The following is a 13,679-nucleotide window of genomic DNA, read 5'->3' as shown; positions in this document are numbered from 1 at the left end:
GCATTCACCCGTCGAGCTTCCCCGGGCCCGGCGTGGCCTCCACCGCTGCCCTGCCCCGCTGCCTTCGTGGTGCCCTCTTTGGGTAACACAGCCCAGGGCCAAGCTGGGGCCACGTGTGGTGCGTTAGCTGCCCCACGCGTGACGTCTGGGCTCTGGAGTTAGACTGGAAGCTCCCTGGAGGTGAGCACGCAGCTCACCATTTTGGTGCCCAGCCCGGTCCTGACACAGTCACAGGCTGACAGCACGGACGCCAGAGCCGGCGCTCAGAAAGAAGCCGCCGGGGACTGCGTCCCACCAGAGGCGGGACTGGAAATAGACACAGGGGCCCGCCGTCCGCGGCCTGGCATCCCCCAGAGAGGCGAGGCCCACGTGTGGTGAGACACACGCTCTAACTCATTCGAGGCCTGAGTCTGAACGGAATCCCCCAGGCAGAGGATCCTGAGGTGACACCCTTCCCTGATCTCTCTACCAGGATGAGCACACGATGACAAAGATGGGCCCCCGGGCATGAGGCCTCAGGCTCCGCTTCACACAAACTCACGAAGTCCAGAGGCAGACCCTCGGACTAGGGGTTTCAGCCCCGGGCTGCGGGACAGGGGTGAGGGCACTCCGGCTCTCATCCCATCCCAGACCCTGGACTCAAATCTGAGGGTGAGGTTCCCGGCCCCTCACCAGCACCAGCACCCAGGAGCCCCTCCTCCTTCCCTGGGAACTTGACCCTGAAGGACGCTGCCGAGAGCCCTGGTTTTCCCACCAAACCCTGCACTTGGTGCAAACATGGTCCCGCCCCTCCCGTTACCAGGCCGCCTGAGCAGCCCCTTTGTCCCGTGATTTTAGGGCTGGTGGATGTGCACCCTCTGGAAGTGGGGTGCACGCCCAGGAAGTGAGGTGCGCCCTAGGGACTGGGGTGTGTGTCGGGAAGTGGGGTGCATCCCAGGACGGGGCTCTGCCTGGTGGGTGTGCTCCCCCGAGTCGGCCGCTAGGTGGGGGCCGAGAGCAGTGCGTGAACAGAGACTCGGAAACTCCCAAGCTCCCTCCTCCTTCCCCCGCCCCTGTCCGTCCCACTCTTCCCAGGAAGATTCTCACGCTTTCCAGCGGTTCAGACACTGTTTAATGGGCAGTGGGGCAGGGAGGAAACGTGGCATTCACCACTGAGAGGGCAGGATCAGTTAAAACCCCACCTTCGGAGAAGCCTCCACTTAAAATTCCTGAAAGTCTCCTGTGACGTCAGGAGGTCTGACTGCTCTCACCTGCCCGGCTGGGTCAAGGTCGGCTGGGTCAAGGTCGGGAACAGGACACGCCGTACAGCGATAGGGACGGGCCTGAGACCCCCTGCTGGGGTGCCAACCGTGGCCCTGGGACTCCCGCGGCTGGCACTGCGGGCCCAAGAGCCCTTGGGGCAGGGGGCGGGCGGCGATGGGGACATGCGCAGAGGCAGGTTTCGGTGCTGAAGGGACAGCGCACAGGAGAGCCTCTCAGAGGGCAGCCAGGTTTGCAGGAACATACCTGTGACATCCAAAGGACGCTTTTTTAGAGCCGTGACCACTGGCCCATCTTTCCTGCGTAACAGGGGGCTGCTCCGTCTTTCAGCCACTTTCTGCTTTAGCCTGGAGCGTAATTTCAGATTGGGTTCAGATGCTGCACGGAAAGGAGACACCATTACAAGCAGGCAGACACAGCTGGGGTCACAGTTATCTCGTGGGCAGTGTAAGAATATGCTCACTGGGTAAATATTAGCTTAACACAGATGCACTGTTCCAGGCTGGAGCAAGGCGGCAACCTGAGGCCTCGGGCAGAAGACGTCCAGCCCCATCCGTCAGTCCAAACACCGACGCAAGTGCACCTGATGCCTTTAATGAACCGTCTGCGGACGGAGGGTTGCATACATGTTGGAGCGGCACTGCATTTACAAGTAGCTGGGAGGAAACCCGGCCATCGGGGATGGTTTGGGGGCTCTGGGCCACGAATGTTACTATTACCCCTACATTACAGACTTTCCCGTTCACCTGAGAATCACAAATTCCTCCCTCACGTAACAGGCCAGGAGCCAGCTGCCCACTCGAGCTCCCGGCCACCGAGAGGGTGCTAAGGTCAACCCGCCCCGGCGAGAGGCTTAGCCATGCTGCCTGCAGGTGTTCGCCTGACCCCTGGGCACAGGTGCTTAGGCCTGGTTTGGTTTTGGTTAACAGCTCTGCTTGTGTGCGTGGAGCCCTTTGCAAACCCGCATCTTTAAGCCCACGGTGGTCCCAGCCTCTGCGCCTGGAGCCCAGACACTCCCGCCCCCGGGCCAGTCCAGTCCCACACTGGGGGTGGGCCGTCTTGGGAAGACAGCAGCCTCACACAGCCGGGCCCTCCCGGTGGCCTCCAGACACAGGAAGGCAGCTCGGGAGTCCAGGGCAGTGGTGAGACCACCACCCAGGAGACGCGTGTGTTCCGAGGCTTTGCTCAACTACATTCAAGCTTCTGCTACTTGTGGATTTGCAAACTGGAGAGTTTTTACCTTTTGTTTTTGTTTTTAATCAGCTACCCTGCTGTTTTGAATCTTTCTGGAACAGGAAGTTTACTGCTGTCTAGAGCAACAAGCAACATAACCAAATGCCCCCCAGAATCGGACGTAAGCTGGTTTGGGTTATAAGAACCGGGCCATGTGTGTGTCTCACGGCCACTGTGACTCTGCCCTTTGTGGAGCACAGCAGGCAGGGCTGGGGGTCCCAGCTGCCGGGTGACCCTGAAGGAGGCTGGGAGGCAAAGGACGGTTGCTCTGTGGATCTTGGGAAGAGGAGAGAAGCAGGCCCCCTAAACGACGCTCCCCAGAGAAATCAAAGATGGGCAAGGAAGGTGGCAGCCCTTCCCAGAGGCTCAACCTGCTCTGGAGGCGCTGGTTCTGGGAGAGACGCCCTCTGCTTTGCAGCATATTTGTGTATAAAGCAAGGTTCCCGGCAAGACTTTCATGTCGAAAGATGGAGAGGATCCAACTACAAAGCAGCCTTCCCCACGGCTAGAGGATCCACTTCTATTGTCTTTAATACTATTTTTACATTGTGGAGATAACTGTAGATTCACTTTCATTTGTTTCTATTTCTACACTGAGTTTCTTACTTTATCATTATTTAAAAAGAAAAAAGAAAGCCCAAACCCCACCAGACTAACAGGCAAGGAAACAACAACCCGCCTCCTACTAAGATCTCAGCTGAACCGACACAGGGTTTCCACGAACACAGGCCCGGCCCGGGGACGGAAGCCGCTCCTGAGATCCAGGGCGGTGCAGCCCCCACAACAGGGAGCGCGCGGCCCCCGGCCCCAGTGGGGGCCCCTCTCAGGGGCACTGAGGTCAGGCTGTCTGGAAGCAACACTGCCGTGTCCTGACATCACGCCCAGCAGCGAGTGAGGAAAGCAGAGACTGAGCCGCCAAGGGTGCCCAGCACGTGGCGGGGCAGCGGCACAGCATTCAGAGAGTTCTGTGTGTGTGTGTGTGTGTGCGTGTGCGTGTGCGTGTGTGCTCAGAGCTGCCCTTTTGGGAATCCTGAAAGGACAGTGAAGGACGCTTCAAACGAAGGTGAAAGAGCGGAAAGGAGATATCTGAAGAAGCAGCTGAGAAATCTGAAAACTGGGAGTAAAAAGGCCCGACATCAAATTAACAGAAACACCAGGAGAGGACGGAGCAAACGGAGCAGGAAAAGCACTGGCAAAGCAACTGGAGGTGCGCTGCTGCATCAGAGGAGACCCAGTGCCCAAAAGGGTCAGCGTGGGCTCGCTGTGGCCTGCAGCCCCTCGCCGGGCGGTGTCCGGAGAGGCTTCAGAGCTGCAGGGCCCAAGGGTCTACCTTGTGAGCAGTGTCGGGTTCTGCAGGGCCCACTCCCGGGGCGAGATGAGGACCTGAAAGTCCCGAAGGAAAGTGGCTTCTAGGCCCGACCGCATCGTGCATCACGTGGGAGCCAGAATGAGTGCATTTACCAGCACGTGAGGGCTCAAAAAACTCACATTCCGCGCGCCACTTCTCAGAAAGCTTGGAAGAGCTGCACCACCAAGATGAAGGAGACCACACACAAAGGAGCACGTGGAGTCCAGGGGAGAGAGGCCGAGGCTCCCAGGACACCGTGCAGCGGGGCCCAGGGGCCGCGGGGGGCCTCCGGGCTGCAGCAGAGCTGCGGACTACCTGCCCTGGAAGAGCAGCTCCCCCATCTGCCAAAGCGTGGGGCTGAATTGAAAGCAAGTACAGGGACGCATGGGGAATACAGCCAACGTTTTATAGTAACGACAAACGACAAAATATGACCTTTAAAAACTGTCCAGTGTACAATGCTGCACATCAACGGTACCTCAACTAAAAAAACAACAACCCGGGCACACAGGAAAGTAAGCAAATGAAAGGGCTGGGGCAGGGCTGGGCAGGGCTGGGCGGGGCGGGGCAGGGCTGGGCGGGGCTGGGCGGGGCGGGGCGGGGCCGGGCTGGGCGGGGCCGGGCTGGGCGGGGCGGGGCCGGGCTGGGCGGGGTGGGGCAGCTGTTCCCCAAGTGAGCCTGCGCGGCTCTTTGATTTACGGACATTTATTTCCCTCGATAACAATAAAAAGAGAACTCTAGAAAGACAAAAGACAGACTAGAATACTAAAATTTTTTGTAGCATACATGACAGAGACAGGATTGGTATGAACGTATAAAGCAACAAGGAAAGAAAAAACAGCTGACAGAAAAGCGATGGGGTGAGCTGCCTTTAAACACTGGACATTTAGGGCCCCTCCCTGTGTGACCGGTATGGTTGCAGACGCTGGGCACAGGGGGTGGACAAGAGAGACACGGTCTGGCCGGCACCCCTGCTGCCTGTCTCAGGAGCGTCGGCCACCCTGCGCCGTGGGAGCGCGGCAGAGGGGTTCTGCAACACAGCACTCAGCTTACTCCCTGGTAGGGAAGATGGAAAGTAAACAGAGACACCCAAACCCCACTAGCGATGACAGAACTGCTCTTTGAAACATCAGAGACATTGTGACTTCCGCACCCATCACACCTGCTCGAGCGACCCTACGAGTGACGTGGGGGAGGGGCCTCTCCTAAGCGGCTGGCAGGGTCCCGCGTGCTCCGCTCTTCACGCTACGCACACTCATTTGAACTGGCAGCTCCATTTTCAGGAGTCCATCCTACAAAAACAGTGAGCAGAGGGACCTATATTTGTGGGCAAAATAAAAACTAGAAAACTGTTACAACTGCTGTAATCTTCGCATGTTGGGATAATATAGAAAAAGGTGCTGCTCTTGATACACTGAAATGGAGTGGTGCCCACGATACAGTGTGAACTGAAAAATAAAGTTGCAGCCAAAGGGCAAAGCAGGTGTTTTTCTTGACAAAGAGACTGTCCGTACACATCATACACACACACACAGACGCACACCCTACACACAGGCATAGACCACATCTGCACAGAGAGATGCCAAACCCGTAACGGGAGCTGTCTCTGGGGGTAACACGCACATGTGTGCGTTCTACTTATGTTCTAATTTGTCGTATGTACGCCTTCCTTCTGGGATTTTTAATTAACAAAGCACTCTACCTGATGCTTAGGGCTGGTATTTTCCTACACCCTCTTTCCTACTCAGTAGTTTCAACAGCGTATTTCAGGTGGCCATCAAGCTCAGATATGAACAGGGCGTGTCTGAAAAAGATTCGTTCAAGTCTCACTTCTCAAGTGAGGAGGAGTCCAAGTTTGATAGAAATCGAAGTTTGGAGCGAGGCCCTTCTCAGCGTAGACACTGCCTAGTACTTGACCATACTCACCATCTCTGCAAGTTTCCTTGGAAAAGCACAACAAAGCCTTTTTGAAAACCTTCTGAGCACTTTCACACCTACTGTTTAATGAGCACAAAGTTGATGGAAGACAGCCCAGTACAAAAGCCCCGTGCGGGGGCTGGAAGCGGAGGGGGCCCGGCAAGGCCAGGCACTGTGGAGTGAACCCCCTTCTCTCCGTCCGGGCAGCTCAGAAAGGGCCGATTCCCTGGCCCGGCCCCGAGCAACAGCCGCAGGGCATCTACCACCCTGTACCTGATGCATATAAAAGACACCCAGGCACAACTATGCAGGGTGCGGGCGTTGCCCACCACTGCCCAGGCCACCAGGATGCCACGGGTTCCGCAAACTGCAACAGAACAACACGTGGACCACGCGGCGACCGGCCCCTTCCCACACTGCAGAGACGAGCATCACGTGACAAAGGCGGCTGTGACCTCCTCCCTGGTGACCTCGACCCACGCTACACGTGGACGTAAAATAAACTAGTACAACTACTGTTCAGCTCACCAGGAGGCAGGGAGAGCTTCGCTTGCTCACTGACACATGTGGCCACAGTGCTCAGAGACGCCCCGCTCTCCACCGGCTGCTGCATGCCGCCTTGCCTCCGGCAGACCCTTGTCAGGCGGTGGAGGCCCTGCTGGGGTGCAGGCTGAGGAGTGGGGCCAGGGCCTCTGCAGAGACCTGAGACGGGGCCTCGGTCCACTCTATCTGTACTGGGGTGAAAACCTAGCTTTGCCCTCCACGTGCCCGGGGCCCCTCCCTGGCTGGGCCCCACAGGCGGAACCTGAGGTCCACCCTGGGCCTGGACCCTGCCGTTCACCTCCTCTGGCGGGACTGGAGGAGGCTGAGGACTGTGGCCCGTCCCCCCGCCTGCCACAGCAGCTCAGGGCTCGGCACCCAGGAAGCGCCCGGCCACTGCTCGCTCACTCATCGCAGGGAAGACACAGGCGGGCGGCAGCCGTTGCTTGCGCTCGGGCACGAGGCACCGCCTTGGAGTGAGCGCACCCCCTGCAGGCTAAGTGCCAGGAACCCAGAGGACCCCGGCTTACTGTCCTGTGACTCGGCAAGGCACCCAGCGCGAGTGTCCACCCAGGGGCCACCGCCAGCCCTGAGCTGGTAACAGACACACGGCTCCCTGCAGACCTGGACTCTGTCCCCTGGGGCCGTCAAGGAACCACTGGGACAGCAGTCGCTGACAGCAGGGCCGTAAAGGCTCACTGAGGGGTCTTCAGTGACTGGATTGGGTGAAACGGGCCACAGGTATGCCTCACGCTCACTCTAGAAACCGGACCCTGCCACCCCCGAGGGAACAGACAGGGAAGGGCGGGGGAGGGGCTGGAAGGGCGCGGCTCCGTGTCCCTGGTGGCCTCACTGGAGGCTGTGTGCACGGCCCACGAGCGGCCAAATCCTCCCTTCTGCTCCTGACCCCCACCCGCCCCCTGACCTGCCCTCTGAGGCAGCAGCCCCACAACGGATCCACCCCTGAAGTAGCGGCACTGCTGCCCCATTTCACAGATGTGCAAACTCGCTCGGCGAGGCTGTCTGCCAAGGACGCTGGACGGTGAGGGCCAGGCTGACTGCAGAGCTGTCCCTCGTGAAGCAGGGCGGCTTCAGCCAGCGATGGAGAGAAACCCGTCCCGTTTCCCGTGTCTCAGCAACCAACCAGTGTTTCCTGTGAACAGCTGCTTCCCTCGGGGGAAGCTGTGCTCTCCAGAGAGGAAGGGCCCTGAGGGAGGTGGACGGCTCCACCCGGCGGCCAGGAGCCCAGTTCTCCGTGTCCTCCGGAGTCTGCTGCTCCAGGGGCCGTGGGCACCACGCCTGCCACGCCCAGGGCGGGAGGAAGCACGGTGCGCCCAGTGCACCCACTTTACTGATGAGAGACTGAGGCCAGGAGAGCCTCAGGAATCTGTCCTGGGGCACGGAGCTGCAAACCAGGCGGGAGAGCCCGCCAGGCTGCAGATCAGCGCCCACTCGCGCAGAGCCCTGCCACCCCGGCTGCGCTCCCACAGGGCCAGGCTTCCCGGGGCAGGCGCGGCCTTTGTCTCCTCGCCCAGGGTCTTCCCAAGCACAGGCCCCCGTTTCGCTGATTGGAGCGTGGCTGATCTCAGCCCAGGCTCCAGAAGGGGGGCGTGGAGGGCAACCTGGGGGAGCCGGCCTGGGTGCCGACAGATGCCCCTCTCTACGGAGCCCGCAGGCTCTCAGGGTGAAGCCCACGCCCTTCTTGGGGGACCATGGGTGACAGCCATGCACTCGAACTGGAGAGAAGAGGACAGAAGCTGCACTTTCACCTTGGATGAAACCCCGCCCACGTGGGCAGACGCCTCCCCTCTGACACGGGGGGCGGGGTGGGGGGCCTCTGCCGACCCGCTGCACCCTGGGGGCCCTGCCCCCCACACCTGTGCTGGGGTCAAGTCCACGGAGGCTGAGCTGAACTCCCCCTCCCTTCACCTCCGGCTCCCGTTCGGGCTTTGCTACACCATGTGCTCTCCGGGGCGCAGCTCTGCCCCCCGAGAGGCCCCACGTCTTCTGTCCTTAGGACAGAGCGGCAGGGGAGCCTCCGGCCCTGCTCCCAATACCTCATCCCCAGGGTGAAGAAGCTGCTTTAGAGCGTTTCTGTCCAGAATGGACCAAAATCCTTTGGAGGAAACAAAATTCGTCTTCACGAAGAAAAAGCTGTGTCGCACATTCCCATTCCGTGAAGCAGGCGCCTGGCATCTCCCACGCGGCCCTGTGGCCGTGGGCTCCACCTGCCACCTCTGAGACCAGGGCAGCTGGCCCTCCGCAGCCCAGGCCCTCACTTCTCGGGGGCAAAGCTTCCGGAAACACCTCTCCTCCGGCCCCTGGCCTTCTGGCCGCCCTAACGCACGGCCCACGGCCCATCTGATTTTTCTTAAAAGGCGTTGCCGCTTAAACCACCACTGCTAGGAGAAAATCCAAGCGCCCTGGGAGCCCTGCTTGTGTCTGACACGCTTATCCTTCTGGTCTGTGAGGGAACTGCTGACGTAACCTGAGACGCGCACCTGAGGGGCCTCCCAGGACACGGTGAGCTCCCTCCTCGTACAGGTTTCCCTCCCCGCCTGGGACCCCCTCCCCGCCCGCTGCAGCCCCTGCACTGACCTGTCTTTCTGAGAGGAAAGTCATCTTTGGCGTCGTACATGCCCAGGACCGGGTGGCTGTAGGAGACCGACGCCCCGCTCTGGGGCGGGGAGCTCTGGTCCAGGGAGCTGTGCTGCGTCTTCCTGCAGAGAACGGGCAGGACAGAGTCTTAGTGACCCGCACGCACGGGCACACATGGCCGTGCAGAGGGAGCGCGCACGGGAGCCCTGCACAGGTCCCCACGACGCCGGTCCTTCCTCTGACGCGCCAGCCCAGCTCGCAGCCGGCCTCCTGGGCAGACTGGCCTCCTCTCTGGGGCAAGACTGAAACGACACAAAACCAACACTGAACAAGAGAACAGACGCCGACCGCAGCCTCCCCTGCCGGGCCCTCGGCGCCGGGGACAGCAGGCTGGCACGACCGCATGCCCGTGGTCCCGGCGCCTGGGCTCTGCACAGCCTCTTCCTCTCGGGTGTCTCCTGACTGGGTCTGTTCTCAGGCTGGCGGGGGGGGGGGGGCGGGTTGTCACCACTGGCCACAGAGGGGACGGTCCTCAGGACACAGGGGACAGAGGGAGACAGGTGGGCTCCAGGTGCAAGGGACACAGGCGTGCCGGACGCAGCTGAGACCTGGCGGGGGACTTCGGGGACAGTGCTGGTGACGTCTGGTTCTTGAGGGCAGGAGCCACGTGGGGACTCCCTTCAGCAGAAGTGCCTTTACGGGGACGGTGGTCCCAGCCATCTCCCCTCCCCTGGGGAGGGAGGGGCTGGCGGCAACACCTCTGCCCTGGGAGCTGATTCATGAAATTTACTTGCTTTATGAGGGGCCGGGCACAACACAAAATCCTTGAAATGGCTGGACGGGGCGGCCGCCAGGAGGAGGCTGAACGTGGGGATCAGACCTCGGGAAGAGGAGGGTGCCGGCCGCGGCTGACCGTCAGCAAACGTTCTGGGGGCGCGGCCGCCTCTGCTCGGCCTCCTGGAGGCTCAGAAGGTGTAATGAATTCTGTGAGTCCCTAAACTGTGTAATCTGCTTAATGACGTGAAACGAATTTGCCAACTTACTTATGTGGAATTTGTTAGACTATTTATTTGAATACACAGTACTCCACATGTACGCACCTGGTGTTATTTGAATTAAGAATGTGAGCACTTAAATGCTTACAGGTGGATGTTTAAATATTTGAGAGCAAACCGGTGCAGAGAACGTGGTGATCACGGAGCCCAATCCCAGGATCCCAGCTGGCAGCATCATGGGAAGCGCCCAGAGAGCCCCGGAGAACTGCCCTGCCAGGCTGTGCACCCCCTCTGCCCAGGGCACAGCACCTCCCAATCGGGACGCATGTCAAGGGGGCCAGGGCCGGGGATCAGGGCCGGACCGGCCACCCTCACGCTGGCTGTGCCCTCTTCGTGTCGTGCCGCCAGGCCTCACCTCGGGGGGCCACCCTTGCACAACCCCATTAGAGGTCTGAGGGCAACTCTCTCTGCATCTGACATCTTCAGGCCGCATCCTCCAGGGAGCATGGCCTTGGCCGGTCCCAAACCTCTCCTTCAGTGCCAAGTTCTAACCTGGGAAAGAGTTCACTTGCTCCTTCATAAGAAACATGGAAAGGCCTGTGTGTGTATTACATGATTTAAAAAAATAGACAATTATGATTAATAAAATATTATAGGTAATAATAACTCTTATAGTTATACTTTAATGGTAGAGTTTGTTTGTAATTAAGCCAGAAGTAGGAGAAGCTATTTGTTTAAGATTTTCTAATAGATTTTCTCTTCTGATTTGATCTCTTGAGTTGCTGTCAGTATTCAAATCCTCACTTTCTTGTCCAGCCTTAAAATGAGCTAGAACAGGAGGCAGCTGGCATGAATCTGCCTGTGTGCTGGCCTGAGAGCTCTCAGCAGACCTCCTCTGCGTCGTCCAAGAGTGTGTGGCCCAGAGTAGGCAGCCGGACTGATCCAGCTGGTACCAGCGCAGATGAACCCAGACGTCAAGAGGGACGCACGTCACGCACAGCAGCCTGGCTTCCCCAAACCGCGCAAAACTGAGGGAAACCAACTCATCACTAGATGCCCCGCGCTCAGGGCTCCCAAGGAAAACACAGGCCACCTGCCCTCCAGGGGTGGGGGGGCACCCGTCCCTCATCACACAGCCCAGGGCTCACACCTGCCCCCAGCAAGCAAGAGTCTGGACGTGTGAGCCAACGCCAAGTCCTGTCCCTGGCTGCCTGCACACTTACACACACACACACACACACACACACACACACACACACACGCATGCGCGCACACACACCCGCCCCCCACCCTTGTACCCCGGGGGCAGAACCTGAATTGCCGCTCTCCTGTCTAACTCAGCCCCAACCAGAATCGTCTTCCAGGTTTTCAAGCCTTCATTCCCACCAGGGGAGGAAGCACAGGCGGCTGTGTCTGCTGTGACCCTGGCTGATGGGAGGGGCACCTTGTCTTAAAGACAATCCTTCCTGATGAAGATGGAAAAACAAATATGCCTTGTTTGCTTTCTAAACGTCCCTCTGATTGCAGTACAGAATAAAGCTAAACACAAGTTCGGCCATTTCAATTCTATCAACCATTGGCCTTTCCTATTACCTCAGATTTATGCAGGTGATTTAAAATAAATACAACTTGTAATCACTCACACCAGCGCTGTCCAAAGGAAGTAACACCGGCTACATGTGCAATTTAAAATTCTCTCACAGACATGTGCACACGAGCAAAAAGGAAGCAGTGAAATCAACTTCCGTGTTCTCCTTAACCCAATTTATCCCCAATCCTATCGTTTCAACATGTAATCAATCTAAAAAGTATTAATGAAATAGTCCCCGTTCTTTTTTCCCATGAGGCTCTGAGATCCAGCGTGTCTGACACTCACAGCTTGTCTCAATCTGAACAGCTCGCTTCAACGCCCTGGAGCCCACGTGGCTGGTGGCTGCCACACGGACAGCCACCACAGTCTCATATGATGAGCTTAAAGCTGGGGGTTTTCACACATGTACACCATGGAACCAGCACCCAGTAACGATACAGAGCAGCGCCGCCTTCACAGAAGGCCCACTGTCCTCTGGCAAGGGATCTCCACCCCCAGCCCCTGCCGCCTGGCTTCCTGTCACTACAGCTCAGCTGTGCTGACCCTAGAACTGCTGGCAAAGGCATCGCAATGCACAGACGCTGCGTCTTCGACCAAGCTTAATGTTTCTAGGTGTTGGCGGGCAGCCCTGGGCCTCGCTGAGCAGCAGACCAGGGAGCGGGTGCCCCTGTGTTTCACCACTCACCTGCTGGTGGGCACTCAGCTGCTTCCGTTCTCTGGCGATAATGAATAAAGCTGCTGTGACCATGGGGACACAAGTCTTTGCCCGGATGGAAGACTTTACTTCTCTTGGAGAAACACCTAGGAGTGTGGCCAGGTCATGGGGTGGGAGTATGTTTACCTTCATAGGAAACTGCCACAGTAGCTGTGCCACTTCAATCCCCACTGGCCACGTGTAGGGGTCCAGGGCCTCCACGCTTTGGCCAACACTGGGTTTGTTCAATTTCAAACCCACTGGGTGTGAGGGGGCACCTTGCTGCGCACTGCATTTCCCGGGTGACTCACCATCTTTTCATGTGCTTACTGACCATTTGCATCTTTATTTTGTGAGGTATCGGGTCACGTCTTTTGCCCATACTTTTTCAGGAGGTTGCCTGTTTTTTTGTTATTGACTTGTAGAAGCTCTTTATATGTTTTGGATCAAGTGCTCTGTCAGATACATGCATGGCGAATATTTTCTTCCTGCCTGCGCCCTGCTTTTTTATTTTCTTAAGGGTGGCTTTCAAAGAGTGAAAGTTTTACATTTTGATTAAGTTTATGTTTTTTGGTTTATGCTTGAAGATTTTAGTGTTTTAAGAAGTCTTTGCCTACCTCTTCCCCAAGGTCATGAAAACTTTTTCCTATGTTTCCTTCTGGAAGTTTTAACAACTTAGCTTTTACGTCAGGTCCATGACACTTAAGCTGACTGTCATGTGTGGCACGAAGCCAGGGTCAAGGTGCGGCTCTTCCCCATCAAGATCGGTTCTTTGCTGGATTGGTTTTCCAGCAAAGTTTTGCCTTCATGCAGCAAGTGAATGTGGTCCATGATCTGGTTTGGTTTTGGGTGACAAAACGAGAAAGGTGCCAAACCCAACACAAGCAAACCCATCCCTGGCTGACTCTGCTGAGACAAGTCCTTCCCCACTGCAGCCTGCACAGCCCAGTCCCCCGGGGAAGAGGGAGCGCCCCACGAAACGCTGGACCCGGGCAAGCAAGCCTCCGCCAGGTCTCAGCTGCCCTGCTCACCAGGGAGCGGCGTGTCAGCCCCTTCTGGCACCCTGCCCCCAGGCCTAGCCACCCTGCATGCCCCCACCTGCCCCTTCTCGGCTCCCAGGTGCTCCTTGCTGACCCTCCTCCCCAAAGCCCTTTCTCCCTTCCAACCTCCTGGCACGTGCAGCTCTGCGGAGACCACCCCTCCCCGGCAGCCGCCAGCACTTTCCCATCCTGCAGGCTCCGTCCTCCCCGTCATGTACAAGCACATCATCATGGCCTCTACTCCTGCCAGCCCGAACACCTCACCCCTCACCCCACCACTCACGGGGTGTCCTGGGCCTCTACTCCTGCCAGCCCGAACACCTCGCCCCACCACTCACGGGGTGTCCTGGCACTGGCCGCCCCGATCTCTTCACATCACTGTGGCCACTGTCAGAGGACCCCAGTGTGGTCAACCATGACCTCTGCTCTCACCACCCAACCTCCTTTGGGCCCACAGCGCTCT

At 58.3% G+C, this 13,679-nt stretch overlaps 1 protein-coding gene across 2 annotated transcripts in view; it reads right to left on the bottom strand.

Annotated features, from left to right (window-relative positions):
* HDAC4 (histone deacetylase 4) overlaps positions 1 to 13,679 on the bottom strand; it is a 284,834-nt gene that overhangs the window by 72,976 nt on the left and 198,179 nt on the right. For both annotated transcript variants that reach the window (XM_060015821.1, XM_060015822.1), the window contains exons 7-8: positions 8,897 to 9,018; positions 1,507 to 1,638 (exon numbers count right to left, since the gene is read on the bottom strand). In XM_060015821.1, coding sequence (XP_059871804.1) covers positions 1,507 to 1,638; positions 8,897 to 9,018 — 254 coding nt within the window. The remainder of the gene's footprint in view (positions 1 to 1,506; positions 1,639 to 8,896; positions 9,019 to 13,679) is intronic.

Source organism: Delphinus delphis, chromosome 7 (genome assembly GCF_949987515.2).
Source record: "Delphinus delphis chromosome 7, mDelDel1.2, whole genome shotgun sequence".
Lineage (NCBI taxonomy): Eukaryota > Metazoa > Chordata > Mammalia > Artiodactyla > Delphinidae > Delphinus > Delphinus delphis.
Note: the sequence above shows the minus strand (reverse complement) of the source record. Positions and strands in the feature narration are given on the sequence as shown.